This window comes from Pezoporus flaviventris, unplaced genomic scaffold (genome assembly GCF_033815535.1).
Source record: "Pezoporus flaviventris isolate CSIRO_AGI_PZ_B2104156 unplaced genomic scaffold, CSIRO_AGI_Pfla_v1 ptg000036l, whole genome shotgun sequence".
In the NCBI taxonomy this organism is placed as follows: domain Eukaryota; kingdom Metazoa; phylum Chordata; class Aves; order Psittaciformes; family Psittacidae; genus Pezoporus; species Pezoporus flaviventris.
The window spans coordinates 39,172,480-39,189,197 of NW_026892584.1; the positions used below are offsets into that span (position 1 = coordinate 39,172,480).

General features: G+C 38.1%; 1 protein-coding gene across 3 annotated transcripts in view; it reads right to left on the bottom strand.

The window, feature by feature from the left end:
- Positions 1-15,662, bottom strand: part of BEGAIN (brain enriched guanylate kinase associated) — a 172,563-nt gene extending 156,901 nt beyond the window's left edge. Inside the window, exons 1-2 of one of the 3 annotated variants that reach the window (XM_061463979.1) lie at positions 15,540-15,662; positions 12,763-12,892 (exon numbers count right to left, since the gene is read on the bottom strand). In XM_061463979.1, coding sequence (XP_061319963.1) covers positions 12,763-12,810 — 48 coding nt within the window. In that variant the 5' untranslated portion in view covers positions 12,811-12,892; positions 15,540-15,662. Of the gene's footprint in view, positions 1-12,762; positions 12,901-15,539 lie in introns of those variants that run through there. The other 2 variants (XM_061463982.1, XM_061463980.1) reach the window with 2 other exon arrangements.
- Positions 15,663-16,718: the final 1,056 nt, after the last annotated feature.

A 16,718-nucleotide genomic window follows, 5' to 3' on the forward strand; every position in this document is an offset into this window, starting at 1 on the left:
AAGTTTACTGGAGGAAATTGCATTGCTCATATAGAGCCAAAGTTTGGACTAAATAACACAGGAGGCATCATGACTGCATCAGTAACTCTTCAGGTGAGACAAGACAGGTGGCTCTAGCATCAGCCTGAGCTAGGTGATGACACTAGTGCAATTCATTTGAGAGGCGAAGGACAGATGGAGATGTGAGACAAGCAGGGATGCAGTCAGCATGGTAGCTGCAGATATAGAAGAAACCTTGAAACTGGTGCCAAACCAAGCTGAGAAGCCCACCTATTGTTTTGCCATGCAGACACATCACTCTGGGGTCAGAAAGAGTCTGTGGTCATACAATGATGCTGTTTAGGAAATAAGCAATTGTTGTTGTCTTTACCTTCACTGGTGCAGTTTTACGTGGATGAGGCTAAATTATTCTTAGACATGGCTCCATAAGCATGGTTAGTTCTGTGGAGCAAGGCCATGCCTCTGCCCTCTCACCACCTGCCCCTTTCAGGCATATTTTATAGCATCTGAAGTCTTAACTTCCAAAATGTTTGGTAGAAGTACCATTATAGCAATCCAACTTTGTTTTTTAAGACATCCTCTGCACAAAATTGGAGTATTGTATTTCTAGCAGCTCAGAGGGAATATTGCAGCTTAGCAAGTCATTTGTATTGACCAGGCTTGACCTTGCTTATTTTGCTTGATGAGATAAAGGCATGGCCTTAGGTGACAAATGCACAATTCCTTAGGATATGTGTACATATGATTGCAATGATGAGGTCAGTAATTAAGTGCTTCTAAGATCTCTTGCACACAAAATATTTAGTACTGATAGTTTCTTATAAAATGGAAAGATACAGCTCTTCTAAGAAAGATACAGGACTGCTTTCCTGTGATTGAGAAAAATCAATGTCTAACATTGTGTTATATGTTCTCTTGTGCAGGCAAAGGTAGATATGTAATGATGAGAACTTGTTGCAATGTTGATCCTCATTCACGCATGAATAAATTTAGCTGAAATATAATAGGTTGATTCAAATCTCAAGATATTTCAGACATACTCTGAAGTTCTGAAGTCGAGCCTCCTGTATGTTTATCTAAGAATTAATTTTTTACCTATATTTCCTCCTGGAACAATAGCAGTGCTATCCAAACATTTCCTGAAGGCATCGGTTACGTGAAGTGAATGTATTTAGGATAAAACGTAATGCAAAAGACACAGGTGAGTCTCCTCTCATCCTTGGCTTTCTTTGAAACACACCCTGGATCTGAAAAAAATACGTATTGTTTAGCCCTATCCACTTTTTCTCTGTGTCAATCTGTCTTTTAACAGATTCTGACAAGCATGTCTTCCTAGTTCTGAGAATTTTTCCATCGTGTACAACTGTTTACATACTTGCATTTTTCAGCCTTCTGAACTGGTCCTTCCATTTCAGGCTGAAAATATAACATAGTCTTAAGTGATGCACCCTGCTCTGCATTGGTGTAGGTTCAGAGGATTGCTTTCATCTAGTTAAATCAATTTGCTTTCCTGATTATTTATCCAGTGACTCCAAATTTAGATCAATACATAGAAATGAGAAACAATTTCAACCTGCTAGCTAGGTTACTAAAATATTTAGACCATAGCAATGTCATATTCATGGTACTTTGTAACTGCTTTCTACCTGTAAGAATTCCCTTTAACTTCAGTCACTAAATGGAGCGTCCTTTTTGATCCTGCTTGCTATCTGGAAATTCCTCTGTATAGATCTACAGTGAAAGTGGTTTCTCTGTGAGATTTCATTTCAGCGGCAGCTGTTTGCAAACCAATAAATACTTGCTTCTGAAATGTCCCTGAATATTCTGACCACTTCTCAGGAGTCTGGAAGTTGAAAAATCACTTTAGTGGGTCTAGATCCAGTATAGACACTCAAATGCAGTGCACACAATTGTGGACATCTCAGGGTTCTTCAGGAAATGTGACAGGAGCCAATGTCACATCATTTCTAAGTCACATTTTTCGATTAGGTTCAGCCTTCTTAACCTCAAAGCATGTTCTTTCATGCTCTTCCAGATGTGTGATGATACCTCTGCTATCCTGGTTTTAAGTCAATGCAACCAGAGCCATTTCTTTCTCCCAAAGATTATCTTCTGCATATGAAAAATAACTTGACAACCTAACATGAAACAACTTTAGGCAATGTTCTATATGTGTATTCAAAGGAACATTACATAACCAAGTGCTTTTTAAATCTTTACAATAATGCCACTCAAGACTGTGCAGTTACCCTTTTGCTTCTTACTCAGCATGCTTTAGGTAAGGACTTGCACAAAACAAACTGCATTAAAGATTTTTGCATGTAGGAAACATGAATCTGTAGATGTGGTTGAATGTGTTTTGCTTTTGTTTTTTCCCCTGCCACTCCTTTCTTCACTCATCTTGAGCTCTTCAGTCTGAGACGTTATTTGTTGAGCTAAAGTGCTTAGTAACTAATGCATTTAATTTAAATTACTAGATTTAGAGCAGGCTGATGCTTAAATTGGGAGTAGGCTGATGCTTACATTAACTGAGTGGAATTACAGAGCACTCGGCAGTGTTTAGTCGTTTAGGATTCAATTGGTTGGATGTTCCAATCTGTACAGTATGAGCAAGTCCACTGGAAAAGATGGTCTGACAGATGGCTAATTGAAATGTGAAAAAAAGTGTATCCTGTCATGGATTTACGCTGGAGCCTCCTGACCCCTTTACAGGACAGCTTCCATTGTGGAGCTGTGACATGACACAATGTGCTAATTCTCTCAGTGTTTCATTATCTTTCACTTCTTCTCCCTCCAGCCATCTTTGATAGGTGATAATCAAAACATCCAAGGACATCCTATAAAATCCTAAGCTTGGGTTGCTGAGTACTGAATGAAATTATTATGACTGTGATATTCTCCCCCTTGCTATAGTCCTCTGTGAAAATAGACAACTTTTCATTTCTATGTTTTTAAACTTGAATAGACATTCAAAAGAATAATGCAGCTGTAGCAGCTCCCATTTTAGCAACATCTATGTACATTTCTATAGTCTTATATAATAGTTCCTGGACCTTTATTGTTTTAGCAAGATTACAGCTACTACTCTGGAGACAAAATACCATAATGTATCAGCTCAATGTCTGCCAGCTCAGGATTTCTGAAAATGCCAGGAAAAGAACAAAAATTTCCCTTTACCTTAATCCACAGGTGTAAATACCTCTCCCTCAACCAACCAAAAGACAAGAAAAAAATCAAAACCATAAATATTTGTAACCAGACCATAGAGTAAAATTTCAGCCTTTTTTTTTTTTTTATTCTTTTTCATTTCTTAGGTTCGGTTGGTTGGCTGGGGTTTTCTGTTTGTTTGCTTGGGGTTTTTTGTTGTTTGTTTTTTTTTCTTTTTCTTTTGTTTTTGTTGTTTGTTTTTTTCTTTTCTGCAGAGGGGTTCAGAAAAATCAGTAATAAAATTATCAATCTAGATGTAATAACTTCAGGGACAAAAACCTTAGCAACATTTTCAGGATGTCAAAACTCCCTCTGCTACTTAAACATACTAACTGAGTATGCCCATTCAATAGAGAGAGACCTGAGCAAGCTCTAAACTAGTGAGCTTAACTACCTGAATAGTCTATCACAGTACTCTCTTCACTCTTTTCTGAGGGTGCCTTGACTGCTTATATTGAGCTGTCCTGATTCTCTCTATATATGCTTCATTATAGTGCTGAATATCTTTCTTGTTTGATCTCGTAAAGTTTTCCTTTTAGACACCCAACTAAAAGGACTAGGGAGTTGTATCCTATCTTTCCTTCTTCCCATGCTTTCTAGAGATGGTTTCTTGAGCTACTTAAAAAAAACCTCCACATTTTTTCCACCTTGGATAAAAATTTAGGTACATGGTAAGAGCCCACCCAGAAAGACAGAAACACTTCTCAAATAGTCACATTAATGCGCAAGTACTTGTCACACACAGAAAAAGTGATTTGAGAGAGAGCTCACCATGCTTGTACTTCTAGGCAGAGATGCAGATTTTGTGGCTGGCATTTCTTTGCTTTGGGAAATCATGCTTTCTACAGGTAGGCCAGATCTTCTGCATGAGGCTCCATTATCAAGTGACCTGAGAGAGGGGCTTGTATCCAGGGACAAAGATTTCTCTAATTTGCGTGGTCGTGCTCCAGCCACAATGTCATCGCTTCTCAGACTCTCTAAGTCTACTTCTTCATGGGTTTTCCCATCTAGAATGTTCTCTTTCCATATTTCAGGAGACTTTATTTTAATATGCAAGTCATCTAAACTTCTCACACTGGATGGAAAGGTATTTTTCAGTTTAGCAGCTCGGTATGCCCTCAGGCTCATGGGATCAAGCACTCTGAAAGTAACTTCATTAATAAATTGAGAGAATTTGAGTTTAGCTTCTATTTTCTCTTCTACAACAGACAATGAACTTGATGATCCTTGACTCACCAAGCTCAAATCAGATGTGGAGGAACTGCTTTTCTTCTGAGTCTTCTGCTTCTGGAGCTTTTGGCTTGCATTTCCCACTTCTGCTGGATATAGGGAAGAATGTTCCAGTCCATGGGGTTTTTCAGTCCCTTTCTGACAGGGCTTTGATCGATGGGGTCGATAGCCTTCATCCTTATTTTTGCTTTTAACAAAGCTTTTACCTTCTGACCTTGAACTGCCCTGTAAATCAAAGCTATCCTCACTGGAGCTACAGCGTTTTGAGTAACTGTTCATTGTCAGATCTCCAGAAACTTTCCTGTCTGCATCAGTTCCTACTTTTGATACACACGGAGTGGTGGATGCACTGCATGCCCTTTCTTCAGTCACCCTGCCAACACCCTCTTGCTTTGCTGGTCTTCCAGGCACAGTGCCCTCTGGCTTAACAGGGGAAATGGAGCCCTTTGACAGGGACTCATCATTTTAATTAGCCATACTAATGAACAAAATCTATAGGACACGAAGATTTTCCAGGGTATTGAGTGCTTAGTGATGAGCATGGGCTTTCATTGATCCAAAGCAGCATATGATACATTCCTGTCTGTTGAACTGGAAACCGAGCTACCATGATGTAGATCAATATTCACTAAGTAAAGTCTGGAGTAGTTCTGTTTCAGGGCTTTTTAAAATCCAATAGTCGAGAAGGTCACACTAAAATTTCCTAATGTTACTAGTGTTTGCTATTCTATTAGAAAGCTTAGTGATAGATCTGGTAGACCCAAAGAGGCAAAAGCGAATGTGGTTCTCACTTTCTACCTGCTTATTCTTGCCATAATCATAATTCTAAAATAATTTATAATATTTGAATCCAAACTGAGGTGCAATATTTCAGCATTGTAAATGAGTCTGGAGTAGTAATGATGGGTTCTTCCAGTACTTTGCATGTGAAGCACTTCCCATTCTTTGCTGCCTTTATAGACAAGCAAGTCTGAATTATGAAGTGCAGAATTTCTACTTTTGCTTTGTGTATTTGAGAACCTGAAGGCTAGTTTAAGTGAGGTTAAGGGCTACAGTCTGAATTTATAATCAAAATGAATGTTTGGAGTGTCTTGATGATGTGCTGGCACAGAAACTGATCAGAGAATGAACTGACTGAAACTCAAAAGTTGGTTTTTTTTCACCTCCTTACTTTAGCATAAGGGTGAAGTAAGTTGCTTAACCATTTTTGTCTGGAGAAATAGACTCTGCTTTCATCACTGTCATTGCCACCACCGTGGTTTTCTGACTGATGAAATGCAGCAGGAGAAGAAAGAAAAGAGAATCAAAAGCAGAAGCCTGAGTGACCTCCCTTAAACAATGGGATGGGGTGACATAAGGAAGATTGCTAGAAGGCATTGAGATGAGGAGAAGTAAGCAAGGAACTAGGAGAAGGTGGCAAGGAGGGGGAAAAATTGATAGAAGAGCACATTTAATTGTATTGTACATAGCTTACAGGTCACTGGCAGCTTGGGTTGAAATGCAGTTCCATGAGCTTTTGAAGCAGACATTGTATTTAGGTCCCTGGTTAAACTTACTTTTCCCACTGCACAGAATTTATTGTCTCCATGTTGGTAATTCCAGGACTCATTTAAATCATAGTTCATAAAAGCTGCTGAAGTGTTGCAAATCTCTGAAATTAACATAGTAAGTGCATTAATTTTGCAAATAACAGGGGTACAAGAAGATCCTTTTAACACATCAGAAATCAATTGCTTTTACTGGAATTACTTTCTGAAATTATTCCATATTTTCTACAGGACTGTGCCATTCCATTGCATGTTACAAACATTATCCTGATCACAGAGTGGCTTAAAATGAATAAATCCTGTTCATACTCTCTTGTTTTAGATGGTTTAGATGTATTTATTCCTCTATCACTTGAATGTGAAAGGTGATAGTTTAAAGGACTGGCTAATGCTTTCTATTGTCAACACAAAGATTATCATGACCTTTTCAATTCAGTCAGGGAGCAATACAACACTACTCTCGTCTTGTAAAACCAGAATTTAGGGCTTTTTCAGTATATTCTAATGCAGACTTATGGTTACTTATTGAAGCAAACAGGATTCCCCAAATAGGTGGGGTATATGCTAATGCATCTTGAGTCTTTTGCTTTCCAGGATCCATTAGCACTTGGCAAAGTCTGAATTCTGCAATTTTAATGAACTTTATTAATATGTCAGTTTCAGAAACAGAGCAAGTGTCATTGCTGAGCCAAAATCTGTAATAGCTTGAACATATTTGGAGAAGAGCTTTTTTATTCATGAGAGATTGGGTTCATTTGTGCATGAACAAAGCTGTGTTAACTACAAGCACAAATTCAACTCTCCACTGCATATTTGCAAACTTTAACATGTGAATCTGACAGAAGTCAGTGTTACAGCCAAAAAAGTGGCTCATATCATTCTCTTCTATTGTTAGGAATGAGCCTATTTATTCTGAAATTATGTAATCTGTGCAGCAGGCAAATGTAATTTAAAAAAAAAAAACAGGAAATACAACAGGTTGCAGATTATAGGTAATCTAGGTAAGGTATATAGCACCGGTGTGGTTTTTATAATGCTTATATTGCTGCTTCTCTTTCTTCAAATGATTTCTTCAGATGATTTTAATGACTTTAGACAAATGACATAGACCTATCAAATTATTAAGAAAAAGAAATTAAGCCATAGCTGCAAAATGATAAATAAATCATCTTACCTGAATGATACACATATTTTCATCAGTCTTTATCGGAATAGATGTTTTCAAAGTCTATACTAACTATTCAGTGGTCTGTTTAAATAAATTCACAAAAATATTCTCTAGACACTATCTGAATCACAGAAATTATTTCCTCTAGTCATATATTCAAATAGAGAAGCTGAATGTCAAACCAAAATGTGCTTAAGAATCTGGATGTTTGAGACTCTGAATTCTTTCATAATTTTTGATGTTCATGATTTATTTTCCATTATGTTGAGACTTACTTTTTAAAGTGTTACAGTTATTTTACCGTGTATATCTAAATCTCTTTGAAGACACTGCTGATTGAAAGAATTTCTCCTTCCAGTGCAGGCAAGTATGTCTGTGAATAGCAATGCGTTACTGCAGTAGTTTGGGCTGTACTCTTGGAATAAATACCTTCAGACATCACAAATTCTTCTGCTAGTTCTTGCTTTAAAATGCCTCTGTTAGGTGAATGTTCGACTGATTTCGAAGTTCTTCCAAAACTGTCATATTAACATTAAAATAAAAGAAAAACTTATGCATTAAATTTGCCCTACTTTAGAATGGTGGGGACAAGCAATTTGTGGAATAATACAGGAATAATACAAGAATAATTGGAAAAATGCCCATGCAGATCAATTTAAAACTGTCTGACCTAGCTGACAGACTTCACTGTAAATAAGATGTCCTTTCTTAGCAGCTCCACCATTACTTTCTCCTGTAGTCAACATTAACTGTCCTTAAAAAATTAGGGAAGGACTGTCTTTTTCTCTGCATTGGTACACAATCTTTCTTAATAAGACCTTGATCAAAGTGACATCTCTAGATACTTTTAAGGCTCCCATAGTGATAATTTGGAAGTGAACTATTTCTAGAGACTCAGGTGTATCCAGTTGGTAATTTTGTATAATTTTAGTGTAATGGCTAAGAGAGAATCATAGGATCAGCTAGGTTGGAAAAGACATTTAAGATCATAGAGTTAAACCGTTACCCCAGAATAGATGTTCTATTTCATTTTATTATTAATATAATAATATAAACAGAACATTACTGGTTCTTCCCTGCCAAATTGACCATTGAATCTGAAACATTTAGAACAGAATGATAGTTAAGATCACAGCTTAAGTGGAACTTTCATAATGATGCAGTATTTCATTTGACAAAATTGAAGCATTCAGGGACTTGTCTTAGAAACTTGTTACTTAGGAAAACACATGAAAATTTTTCTAATGGTTATTTTAACCTTATTTATATTCAAAGTGACATTTTACATAGACGTCATTAGAAACCTACATATTTTGTGTAAAAATGGAGCCTAACAGAGTTACTTTACCTGCAAACATCACTTGATGCTATGTAATGTCCCTATAGGCCAGATCTGAAGATCTAAAATTGAAAGCTGAGGTTTTGTGGAATTAAGAAGAAAAAGAAAGTTATATTAGTTCCCCCTTCCCTTTTAAATAATATCCCTGGGTTTTCAACTTCAGGAGAGTTCAATATTTTGCAAATAGTATCAAAAGCAAATACAAGCCGTCTTGTATTTGCTGCAGTACGTTGTCATGACAACTGGAAGTTTCTTTGTACACAGCTCTGAAAGATATGATTACTTTGCGGTCAAAGCAGACAATATTCAACAGTTCTAGTACAAAAGTGTGCAAAGTTTGTATATCTAAAATTATAATTTTTGATACATTAATCATAGAATCATAGAATAGTTAGGGTTGAAAGGGACCTTCAATGGTCATACAGTCCAACCCCCATATTAATGATAACATATCCAGCAGATTATGTGCATTAAAAATAATAAAGAAGCCTAAGGGTTTTCAACATTTTGAAATTCATAAGAAAATTTTAGCTTATTAATGAAAAAAAGTGTAAATCTGATTTTAAACAGTATTGGAGTTTATATGATTTCCAAATAAGGTTGGTTCCAGAGCCTTTTGTAGTCAGTGAGTAGACTCCAAGATTTTTGATCAATAATTATGCTGTTTGTGCTGTTCTCGTTGCAGCAAAGGGTAAGTTTTTTCCATCATAATGAGGTGTATTTCCTGTAAGCAATTTTGTTTCTACCTCTCAGTCAGCCTTTCAGCTGCTCAGAAATACTGCCTAAGCATCAGAGCCAAACCCACCGGAACTAGTAGGAACTTAATTTCAAAGTTCTCAGTTTGCTCTACGGATGCGTATATCCTTCAGCATATAGTCCATTCTCAAAATAGCTCTATCCTAACTCTTCTAGTCCCTATTATTTTGCAGGTATATTCTTCCCTCCTGCTTTTAATAAAAATTTTGTCACACATTATCTAGTGCTCTTTGCACTTAATTCAGTTCATTTTGGAGTGTTTTATGGAACCTTTCTGTTTTACAATTAAATTTTCTTTTCAGAACAAATCATTTCAAAAGGTCAGGAAATATAGCCAGGTTTGCCTGTAGTCATTTTACCTCACTAGGTTCCACTTGAAAGTCTTCCAGTCCTAAGGAAAATTGCAGCAGATATTTGCTTTGACTCTGTAAGATCCAGCTGTCTTCAGGACTAGTAGAATGAAAGTTCAGTTCCTTTATTATAATGAGTGACTGTTAATGGGAACGAGATAAAAATCTTAAAATGAGTTTTTCCTTTCTCTATCAGTTGCTGGTAGCACAATATCACATAATGACAAACAGAAAATTGGACAATTATTGCCACCATTAAATCAATCTGGATTCTTTACAAATAGTAGGTGTTATTGGCATGAAGGGGACATGAAAACGTGCTATGGTCTTACAGACCAGAGAAACTGGGGAAACCCATGCTTCTATGCAGGAATCTCCATGGTGAACAATGTCTCCATCTGACGTTGAATCTAAATCTAAAGGATCTAAATTCCTTTAAATTCTCATAAATCTACCTCTCCACCATGATGAAGAAAACATTTATCTGTTTTACAACTAAAAGGTGACCAAACATAATGCAAGAAATCACTGTGCCATATTTCTTGCCAACAATCACAAGTCTGATTTGTTTAATTTATAGCTGAACACTAGACAGAGCTGTGGTAAACATGTAAGTGCTGAGCATTAGAGGAGAGATGTTTTATAGCATAAATACTGCACTACCCTGAAAACATTCCCTGTTCTTTGACAAATGCTACATCTGCAGTAAAATGCTCTGACCACAGGACCCATGTCTTGGAAGGCAGATGCAGGGACTGTGAGAATGAAGACCCTGGGCCCACTGTAGGAGAGGATCTGGTTCAAGACCATCTTAAGAACCTGAACATACACAAGTCCATGGGACCTAATGAAATCTATCCACGGGTCCTCAAGGGGCTGGTGAATGAAGTTACTAAGCCACTGTACATCATATTTGAAAAATCATGGCAGTCAAGTGAAAAAGAGAAATATAACCCCCATTTTCAAGAAGGGGAAAATGGATGACCTGGGGAATTACAGACCAGTCAGTCTCACCTCTGTGCCTGGCAAAATCTTGGAGCAGATTCTCCTGGAAGGCATGCTAAGGCACATGAAAAACAACAAGGTGCTTGGTGACAGCCAGCATGGCTTCACTAAGGGGAAATCCTGCCTGACCAATTTGGTGGCCTTCTATGATGGGGCTACAGAACTGATGGACAGGGGTAGAGCAGTTGGTGTCATCTACCTGGACTTGTGCAAAGCGTTCGACACTGTCCCACACAACATCCTTGTCTCTAAATTGGAGCGACATCAATTGGATGGACGGACCACTCAGTGGATAAAGAACTGGCTGGGTGGCCGCACACAAAGAGTTGTGGTCAATAGCTCAATGTCAGGCTGGAGACCAGTAATGAGTGGTGTCTCTCAGGGATCGGTGTTGGGACTGGTCTTGCTCAACACCTTTGTTGGTGACATGGACAGTGGGATTGAGTGCACCCTCAGCAAGTTTGCTGATGACACCAAGCTGTGTGGTTTGATTGATATGCTGCAGGGGAAGAATGCCATCTAGAGTGTGCTCGACACGCTTGTAAGGTGGGCTGATGCCAACCTCATGAAGTTTAACCATGCCAAGTGCAAGATCCAACACCTGGGTCGGGGCAATCCCAGGCACAGCTACAGGTTGGGCAGAGAAGAGATTCAGAGCAGCGCTGCAGAGAAGGACTTGGGTGTGTTGGTTGATGAGAAAATGAACATGAGCCGGCTTCAGTGTCCACTGGCAGCCCAGAAAGCCAACCGTACCCTGGGCTGCATCAAGAGGAGCGTGACCAGCAGGTCGAAGGAGGTGATCCTGCCCCTCTACTCTGCTCTTGTGAGACCTCACCTGGAGTATTGTGTGCATTTCTGGTGTCCTCAACATAAAAAGGACATGGAACTGTTGGAACAAGTCCAGAGAAGGGCCACGAGGATGATCAGGGGACTGGAGCACCTCCCGTATGAAGACAGGCTAAGGAAGTTGGGGCTGTTCAGCCTGGAGAAGAGAAGGCTGCGTGGAGACCTCATAGCAGCCTTCCAGTATCTGAAGGGGGCCTATAAGGATGCTGGGGAGGGACTCTTCATTAGGGACTGTAGTGATAGGACAAGGGGTAACGGGTTAAAACTTAGAGAGGGGAAGTTTAGATTGGATATAAGGAAGAAGTTCTTTACTGTAAGGCTGGTGAGGCACTGGAATGGGTTGCCCAGGGAGGTTGTGAATGCTCCATCCCTGGCAGTGCTCAAGGCCAGACTGGATGAGGCCTTGGGTGATATGATTTAGTGTGAGGTGTCCCTGCCCACGGCAGGGGTGTTGGAACTAGATGATCTTGAGGTCCTTCCCAACCCTAACTATTCCATGATTCTATAATTCTATGATTCTAAAACTTGAACCAGCCACCCATTTAACATTCAAGCTTTATTTATGACTTCAAATATGAATTGAAAGAAGGGAAGAGGAAAATGTAAATGCAAAATATTTTAATATACTGATTTTTAAATTATTTTCATACAACGGAACAAAAGAGTCCATCTGTTTGTCACAGGTTCATACTGCCTTCAGTGTCATACTGTCAGAGTACCTTCTATTATTGAACAAGCTGACAATTTAGCATCAGTTGTAAGCTGTTGACTGTTGTGTCATCTGCTGAAAATTGCAATGTGGACACATGTTGTTCTGTATATTTTTAAAGCTGCCAAAAAAATTATACCAGGCACTTGCAGCATTAGAAAATGACATTTGGTTACCCCTCATTCCCAAGGGACTTTCTCCTTTTCAGACTCCCATGAAAAGAAATTTTACACTTGCTGAGTAAAGCCAGAGAAATGAAGCCACAGAATGTGATATTTTTTCAAGGGTTTTAAGAGATCTCTTATTTATCCACAGTTCAGACAATGACCAGCCTTGAAGAGAGGAATGCAAAATGATATGGAGGCTGGTCTACAGGTAGGGAGCTGATTTGTGATCTAGTTAGGCTGAGCTGCAGATCAAATGAACTATAGCATTTTCTCCATGTTAGAACCTCTTAACACTAAAAGCTCATGATGCCAGCTGCCTGAGAAATTGTTGTCCTTATCGAAGAGAGATGTAGTTCCTAGCTAATGGAAAATGTTAGCATCTGCAAATAACAGTTTATTTATCAGATTAGTGTTTTGTGACCGACCGCAGCTGCATACCTTGACTGGGAATAAATCCTCAAAATGCCTTCTGTCCTCTGCCAACATCAGCTTTTTCTTGCTCAGCTTCTGCTTTAGCCAGTTGCTCCAGGAGCTCTTCTTCTCATGCTGTACCTTCTTTGTAGCCGTGCTGTAGGATGGGTAGAGCTGTAGGTCATCTGCATTACACTAGCATTTGACTCTGTGTCCACTTCATTTTGTAGTCGCTTAGTGAAAAGACAGTGAAATAAATGGTCCTTCTGAGAATATACAGATGCAGAGTCTTAGTTTCTTTCACTGCTCTTTGAACATGTGTGTTTTAAGGAAAGTGCCAAATCCATTGATTCTATTCTTAAAACTGTGCTTCTTTGAAGTAGGATGGCAGTGTCATATGGCTTTCCAAAGTAGGTATACCATTTTCATCATTTTACTGCCTTTTCTCTCTTCCTATTTCCCAGCCCCTATATTATTATTATTATTTTTATTATTATCACCATCATAAGAATATTTAAGACCATAGAGAGAAAAAGTGAGTGAAAGAATGCAATTAGTTTTTCATGCAAAATCAGACTTGGAATAAAAATAAAATACACACAAATACAAAAATAAAAATACAATTCCTTTTTCTCCAGGTGGAATGAGAATATTTCTCATCTACTGAATTCTGCTTTATTTTAAAACTCATGATATTTTTTTCACCAGTTTAGTTTCTTTTACTTCTCCATTCCTACTTTGATGCTGGATGTCACAGTCTGCAAAGCTTTGCTGTCTTAGAAGCCATATAATGTCCCTTTTTGATGTGATACCACCTTACTTTTGAATTAAGGCTACCTAAAGTCCATGCCAGTGATGCTTCCAGGAGTCTTGAAGAGTTTTTTCAGTACAGCAGCATTTTTCTTGTCATCTTTTTTACATCTGTAGGAATATGTAATTCTACTAATTAAATGTTAAACATAGAGGACAGTTTAAGACCGGGAGGAAAGTCTTTGTCAAATGCATAAACCACAAAGGAATAAGATGTTGCTATGATATTCTCTTTTTTTTACCCTGGTCTCGTGAGCTTATCCAAATCATGAAATTCTGTGTTAGACTGATTTGTTCAAGAGCGTAATACAGAAATTCCTACTTCAGAGTCAGTCAAACCCTTGGAGGTCTTGACTTCCATAAGAACAATTGACCTGGACTAGGTTTCTGGGATTTCATTAGGATCATTCTTTTGGAAAATTAGGAAATCACAAAGGATAAGGAAGAAATGAGACTTTTCACCTAGGCGATGCTGTCTTCTTGATTATGAAGTCTCTGTTTCCCCTTGGAGGCTTCCCAAATGCAGCCCTCTTCCCCCTCCTCCCCCTCCTACTCTGTCTCAAAAATAGTTACCAATGATTGCTTCCTCTTGTTGCTAAATAGTAATAGCTGTGGAAACGATCAAAGCTTGTTAGTGGTGTTACTACTCACTGATGTCTTCTTTAGTCTTGTGGGGATGGTCCCATAAGTTTTACTACTTACTGGCCTTGTTATAACTATACTGTGTTTCCCTGAGACTTGGGGAAGGGCTGTGGGATGTCAGGCTAAACCTCTCCTTTATTGGCTTCTCATTTTTTTGGTAACTTCTTGACTTCTGTTGTCATGGGCTGGGGGATGGATAACTTGGGCAGGAGGAAAGTATTCTGTGGAAGCTAACAATTTGAGCTTTTGCTGCGTATTTTTTACCTACATAAGAAATTATCTTATTTGAAGGTTTAGGACATACTCGTGTTAAAAGTTTCCAGGATATCAGTACCGAACCTGTAATGTCTAAGATGCAGCTACAATATAGTTTTGCTGCATGCTGTAAGCCTGCGTGTTTGCAGAGTTGCATGTCATGGAAATTTGTGCTACGCAGCTAGGACTAAATGAGAAAAAAAAAAATGTTTTTTTGCATATGGATATGTGTTTGTACACCAAATGTAAAGGTAGCCCTGTGGGCTGCTTGTTCCGAACTCCTTCTGCTATAACAATTGCAATTAAAACATAAAGCAAAATACTGCTATTTTTTCCCCTTCAGCTCCCATAGCCCCACCCCATTTTATTATATTAAAGAGACATGTTCAACTAAGCTGTTTAAATACTCTTGCAGAAAGCATGCTACAATACATCTTGTTTGTTTTGGCAAATGGCATGCATTTATGTTGTTTCTCATGCAAACAATTATTTCATATGTACTCTGCTGGGTTTAACAATGATTAATGAATACTTTGTGTAATTCTACAAAGTCATTAATAACAACTATTTTCCTTCGGAATCTAATACAAACCTGAGGTAGGTTTAATGTGTACAATTAGCTTTATTAATAATATTAATGCCACTATCTGACTTTTTCCTTTCTTAAAAGTAGAAATGATTTTGCTAATTTTATACTTAATGGCCAGTAGCATATTCGGAATACATATTGCAATTCTGATGAGATCAAATATCCATGTTCCATGATGTGTATTATGAAATAAAAGATGCATAACTCATTTTAAAAGAATGTATTGTGACAGTAAATGATAAATCATTCCATTAGCTTTCTATCACTGCAGCTTTTGGAAGCTTTGTCTATATAATTTCCTGTCTTGTACCTTGATGTGTTAAATATTTCCTTTTTAAGACTGTAATGTCAGCCAAATGAAACAACAGAGCATGTTAATTCATGTTTAAAGCAGGCATTTAGTTGTCATCTTGCAGCACCACTAATTCAATGCTGAAGACTTCTTTACTACCTGTTATCAATTTTAAATAAAAAACCAAACATGCAGTTAAGAAAAAGCAATACTTACTTGAGAAAGATTCTGCAAGGTCTGTTCCGCTACTCCACAGATTGAAATGATGGGAGCCAGATTTAGAAGTAGTTTATTAGGTACATGCTGCTTCAACAGTTACAGCTTTTCTATTTTTTTAACTGAAACATGGGATCGTTTTCTTTTAATGAAGCCAGCATAGAATGATATGCTGTCCATGTTGCTTTGATAACATAAACTCGCAGAGCAAAGTCAAGCAATGGCAGAACAATTTACCAAGGGTCATTCACTATCAACTTACCAGTGCTTAACTGTGTAGTTATAAACTTTAACAGCACCAAGGAGGGTCATGGTATGTCACAAATGCAAGAAATTACTAGTTAATCACTCTCAATCTCAAGTGTACATGACTGAGTCAGTATTGGTTGTGAATATAAATAGAAAACTGGGTAGAGCCAAAATCTTTCAACTGAAACACCCACTGAATTCCCTTAAGAGGGGAAAAGGCTCTGATTACAATCAAAATGCAGTACCTGCTACTCTCCACCACTCTGGTGGCTGCATACTACTTCTAGAGCTCCAGACCCAAGAAAGGAATGTAAAGAACTGCTCTGCCCCAAAAAGGGTCACACAAATGTGAAAAACTAAGTATTCTGTTTTCCCTCTGATATTTGGGATACAAAATTTTAAGCATCACATTTGTGAATGTACACAAACCATTGCAACTATAAAGGCATGCAATTACTGTTATAAAATCACCCATATGTACCTACATATTTAATAATAAAACCATACACACTTGTGGAGTTTTAGTGATATCACTATTTAAAGTATTTAAACATTTTTCTAAGAATTGTGCCTGTGTAGAACCCAACACAAATGTGTATATCATGGTGCAATAGCCAATTATTTCTATAGTATTGCACTGCAGAGAAGAGACCATTCTTTAAATTTAGCCCTGGATTTCGAAACATTCTACTTTAAATTGTCTTTTCCCCAAGGATGCTTTGGGTAGGGAGACATCTCTGACGTGTTTATCCATTGGTAAGTACTCTGAGTAGTCAGATTTTGGCTTATCCTGATTTGGCTTGTCCCAAAGACTGGACCTTTCATCTCCCACGTGAAGACAGAGGTGAACTGTGTTTTCACCCATATTCTGCATCATTAGCTTGCCAGCCTGAGGTGGGAGGTGACCAGTGGTTAGCCACACCTCTGTGC